We start from the raw sequence: 5,594 nt of genomic DNA on the forward strand, positions 1-5,594 counted from the left end.
AATAGACTCCAACAATATTCTAAAATAAAAGAAAATTGATACGTCCAAGAATTTAAAATACATATAAAAATTACTATATATTAATAAATCATTGTTAGTACAAATTGAATTATAAATGATTTGCAAATATAGATTTCTATTGGAATTCGTTTCCTTTCCAATATAGTCAAATACCATATAAAGTTAAAAACTAAATTAATTAACAACAACAAATGGATGATCTTATTAGCTATATATCTATGATCGATTTATACTCTTAAGCTTTAGATTATATCAATTTAAGCTATTAATTTTTACTAATATATCAATTTATAATCTCCTTCAAAATTTATTTTATTTTTTTTGTTACTTGTAATTCTATCTATTAGACTCTAAAATTATCACAAATGAATCAATCTAGATCTTGACGATTGTCTATACATCAATTCTTTTACTCATGTAGATTTTTTCAAATACCGAATTAAGAAAATGAATTATTAGAATTGATGCATGAACGATTTTTTATTTTAAATTGATTCATTTATGAAAGTTTATTAATTTAATTAATAAAATTATAAGTCATATCTAAACAATATGTAATGAGAGTACAATGAATATATTGCAAAAATTTAGGAGTTTAAATTTATTAATTTGGAGTTTTAATTTATACACCTTAGTATCGAAATATTTTGCAACTGATAATTAAAAAAAATCAATTTTTGAAGAAATATAAAACTAGCACGTAGCAGTTTTTTATTGGACAACTCTCTAGTGCAATTGAGGAAGCACCCAAGTATTTTTTAATGGGTAATTTTTATTTAAAAAAAACTAAATAATTGATTAGTGGGAAATTGTTTTTTTAAGAATTGTCAAAGGTTTGATTAAGCACGACAAGCGCTATCAAGTTATTAATTTATTTTGTCAAGTGATATTGCATTATTATTATTAAAAAAAGGTTTTGTATTTAAACGGCGAAGGACACCAAAACTTTTCAATTTGCAGTTAAAAAGGCGCATCTCTTTCTCTGCCTTTCTGATCGTTTCTCTGAGATCAGCTGCATTGGTTTTGCAGCTTCGTTTCTCGATTGGCAGAGAGGAGGACGGCGATTCTTCTCGGTGTTGGAGCTCGCCGGAAATAACAACAAATGGACGGAAGTTCGGATTCCAGCCCCAAGGCTGCGTTGTTGGGAGGCTCGGTGAACGGCGGCAGCGGTAGACGCGGCCGACTCAGTCGGCGATACTCGGTGAACTCTCTGCGGAGCGAGTTCATTTCCAGATTGCCTGAAAAACTCAGGTCTCGTATTCAAGACGCTGAATCTCCATACGATATTGATCTTTCGCAGTCGAGTGGATTCAGCAGAGGTTCTTTTCTTTCTCTTCCTGTTTATCGGTCTCAATCTCTTTCGCTTTTTTGTTGTCCAATTTCTGTTTGGTTGATGAGAGATTGGAGACGATAGACGAGGAGAATTCTTGTTGTTTTTTATGGTTATTTGCTTCTTCTTCTTTCGATTGTTCTATAGCGTACATGTGAAAGTGGTGATGAAGCTAGACTGACTCTGTTTTCTATCCTCTGTATATTAGAATGAAATCTGATTTAACCTAAAATGGTTGTGATGCGAAATGTTCATTTCATTTTTTTTTTTTTTCATTGAGGTTGCCGTCTTCTGAGTAATCGCCATATTCAATGTTCTAAGGGAAGGAGAATGGATATTACTGACGTATTGGTTTGTTATAGGGGAAAAGGACTACTATGAGAGGCAACTTGCTACCTTAAAATCATTTGAGGACGTTGACTCATTGGTAACATCTGACTGCATTGATGAGGAAGACATGGAAGAACGAGCTCAGCAAGAGAGGGCCATGAAGATCTCAAATTATGCGAATATAGTACTTCTTTTATTGAAGGTCGTCTATGTTACCATGAATTTATTACTCTAGATGAAGAACTTCATTGCCATGGCTTATACTGAGCAGCATTAATTATGATAACACAACAAAAGCAGAAGACTTTGTAGCCCGAAAGCAACTGCTTCTAAGGAAGAGAAAATTAGATAGAAAGGGAATTGTTAAGATTAGTATGGTCTCAATGCTGAGACTGTTGATTGCCCCAAATTAACATCGAGCATATAAAAATTTCCTCTTGAAGAGCTGATTAGTAAACCGATAAATGTCAAGTTTGTTTCGTGGTTTATTAAAGGCTCTGTTCTGGTCCCTTATTCCAAACCTTGAACTCACTCTCTAGTGACAGTTTGCAGATTTATGCTACCATTCGGAGTGGATCCATAGCCATTGCTGCATCAACATTGGATTCCTTACTTGATCTCATGGCTGGCGGAATACTTTGGTTTACTCACTTGTATATGAAGCAAGTAAATATTTATAAATATCCGATTGGAAAGCTGAGGGTACAGCCAGTAGGCATTATTGTATTTGCTGCTGTCATGGCTACACTAGGTATCTCTTGTTTTGTAAACCAGTTTGAAAGTGCATTGATTTTCTCATTCAGTCATTTGAACCATGATCGAGTAGGAAAGTCTAGTAATTCTATTGCCTATCTACCTCATATTCCTGCTAAAAATGAAGGCCCCTTTGTCAATTATAACAAGTGAAAAGATTGACATCCACTATTGATGGATATTACACCGATGTCTTGTAACTAGCAAAGACCATGTCTGTGCAATTTTCTTTTCATATTTGTATTCTAGGATCTTTAATTGTTGGATCAACTCGGTTACGTCAAAATTTCATATTACTTTTATTGATAGCAAAGCATGATTATATATGATTTGGGTTCCTTTAACACGTTTGGATTTCTTGTTTAGGCTTTCAGGTATTGCTTCAAGCAGTAGAACAACTAATTCAAGATAAACCATCTGAAAGTCTATCGTCAGAACAATTCATCTGGTTGTGTGCAATTATGACCTTTGCCACAGTAGTAAAACTTGCCCTCTGGTTATACTGCAAAAACTCAAGAAATGATATTGTGCGCGCTTACGCGAAGGTTAATTTTATTACCATGCAATTGTTTTCAAAGAAATAATTCTTCTATAAACATGGCATAAATCCTTTCAATGCTAATTCCCAGGATCATTACTTCGATGTGGTAACAAATGTGGTTGGATTAGTTGCAGCTATTCTTGGTGATAAGATCTTTTGGTGGATAGATCCGGTTGGTGCTATTGCCCTAGCCATATATACAATTTTAAATTGGTCTGGAACTGTGTGGGAAAATGCAGGTACATATTTTTTACTCGCATCCTGTTCCCTTTCTCTTAAAATGAAAATTTCTGAACAACATGCGAATTGAAAAGATGTTTCTTGGATATCCCATATTTAGTTTTTTAACTCTTACTTGGTATAACAAAATACTAAAACGTCTAGGTCTGGAATGGAGTTTTATAATAGTAGGGCTAGCACACAGGGCTTGAGATGAAAACGTTGTTCATCGTTCCAAAAGATTTGAAATAACTATATTTTTGTCATATACCTGAAGCAGTTGTATATGTTTGTAACTTCTGCAGTTTTGGTTTCTGGATTTTGAATTGTGCGGCTTTCTCTCACTTCATGTTAACTTGTATTCCTTCCAGTTTACAACTAACACTAGGTTAATAATTAATTCTTGTTGTAGTTTCACTCGTGGGGAAATCAGCCCCTCCTGAAGTCTTGCAAATGTTGACGTATCTTGTCATTAGGCATCCTGAAGTCAAGCGCGTTGATACAGTTCGTGCTTACACCTTCGGTGTTCTTTATTTCGTTGAGGTCAGCCATACCCTATAACCTTCCATGAGTCACTTTTCTCTCTTGCATATACATTTTTCCTAGGATGTATTGGCACTATGATCACCACAATGTGACTAGCGTTTGATAGCTTTACACGGTTAGATGTAGGAGAGAGATCGTAAAACGACTTCAAATTTGTATCTGGTAGTTATTAGTGGCATGCATATTTCTGAATCCACATCCAATTGTTATTAAAAGGCCAACCACATTACAATTGTAGTAGTGGCCTCATTGTATATAACTTTTCTCTTGCCATTCATTGACCAATTGAACACCGTTGTTTGTTCTCTCTTTTTAATCTCACTACTTCAAATTTGTTTTTTACGGTTCTGTTATTAGTAGCATACATATTTTTTTAATTCGCACAGTTATTGAGAGGCAACCACATTGCAATTACAGTGACCTCATTGACTAACTTTTCTCCTACTATTCATGACTAATTGATGAACCCTATTGTTCCCTCTTTCTAATCCAACACCTGCATCATAATTCATAACTCTAGTAACTTGTGATGACAATTGCATACTTCAACGGTTAAGATATGAATGACCTTATAACCGGAACGTTGAAATTCCCACCTCCACAACTGCACTACATTCTTTGTTATTGTTATTATTATTTAAAGAAAAATGTAAACGAAAAAAAAAATCTGAATTATGTATATGCTTATACTGAGAACCAATTCAGGTGGACATTGAACTTCCGGAGGAGCTGCCATTGAAAGAAGCACATGCCATTGGAGAGACGTTGCAGATAAAGATTGAAAAGCTTCCAGAAGTTGAAAGGGCATTTGTTCATCTTGACTTTGAATGTGAGCATAAACCAGAGCATTCCATCCTTAGCAGATTACCAAACACTCAGCCCTAAGATCTTTTCTTAGTATTTTGTTCCTTAAATCCCCTCTTCACTTGTTATGTTCTGTCTCATGTTTTTGCATGTATATTTTCAATCACATCAAATTATCTCTCCCTTCTTTCAAGTTTATTTTGGATTCTTTCCTTTAGATGTGCTTCTTCTTTTTTTTCTTTTCCTTCTTTTGTGCAAAAGTGTAGGTTTAGAAATACGACCTTACTTGAATAGGATTTGTTCTATAGGTTGTACAACCATGTCTTTGAGTTTTTAAAGAAATACGTTTGATTAACAATTTAGGCCCTATCATGATAATTTTCTTATTACTTACAATTTGTAAAAAAAAAAAACTTTGATCAGTTTATTGTTCTACATATATGATGTGTTTTTATTAAATCGTATAAAATTTTTCACGTTAGGGACTAAATCGTTACTTATTGAAGTTTATGGACTAAATTGTTTACGAAAGTACATGAATTAAATTGTTACTTCCATGAAAGTCTAAGGACCAAAAGTGTTTTTTAACCTAAAGTAGCCAAGAACTTTGTGGTACGATTCAATTATGTTCTTAATTTTGAAAAATTGTATTGTTATGTTTGAACTTTAAATTTTGGTTTAAAAAATACTCTCAAACTTTGAAGTATTTCAAATATATATTTTCGTTGAAATAAAAGTTGGAAATTGGCATCCCAACTATTTGCAATTATATAAAATATTGTTGCCATTTATTTCATCTAAAAAGATTTTGTTAATATCAATTTCATCAAGCTAATACTTATAGCAATATTTTCAAACAATTACAAATATAGTAAAATCTACTATTGATAGATTCTATTGTTGATAGATTCATTTTATGATAGTCAATCTATTACTAATAGATTTCAAAAGTTAGATCTAAATTTTTATATATGAAAACTCTTTGAATTGTATTATAACTACTAATATCATGGACTTGATTACTATATTTGCAACTCTCTCTAAATTTTA

General features: G+C 32.9%; 1 protein-coding gene across 1 annotated transcript; it reads left to right on the plus strand.

Moving 5' to 3' along the window:
* The first annotated feature begins 961 nt into the window (after positions 1-961).
* LOC120070672 (metal tolerance protein 4) lies at positions 962-4,899 on the plus strand. The gene is made up of 7 exons (XM_039022508.1): positions 962-1,340; positions 1,714-1,883; positions 2,234-2,432; positions 2,801-2,979; positions 3,064-3,214; positions 3,607-3,737; positions 4,446-4,899. Exons 1-7 carry the CDS (start codon positions 1,124-1,126, stop codon positions 4,623-4,625), a joined length of 1,227 nt encoding a protein of 408 aa, XP_038878436.1. The 5' UTR covers positions 962-1,123; the 3' UTR covers positions 4,626-4,899.
* The last annotated feature ends 695 nt before the right edge of the window (positions 4,900-5,594 follow it).

The sequence above is a fragment of the Benincasa hispida genome, chromosome 2 (assembly GCF_009727055.1).
Source record: "Benincasa hispida cultivar B227 chromosome 2, ASM972705v1, whole genome shotgun sequence".
NCBI classification, from domain to species: Eukaryota; Viridiplantae; Streptophyta; class Magnoliopsida; order Cucurbitales; family Cucurbitaceae; genus Benincasa; species Benincasa hispida.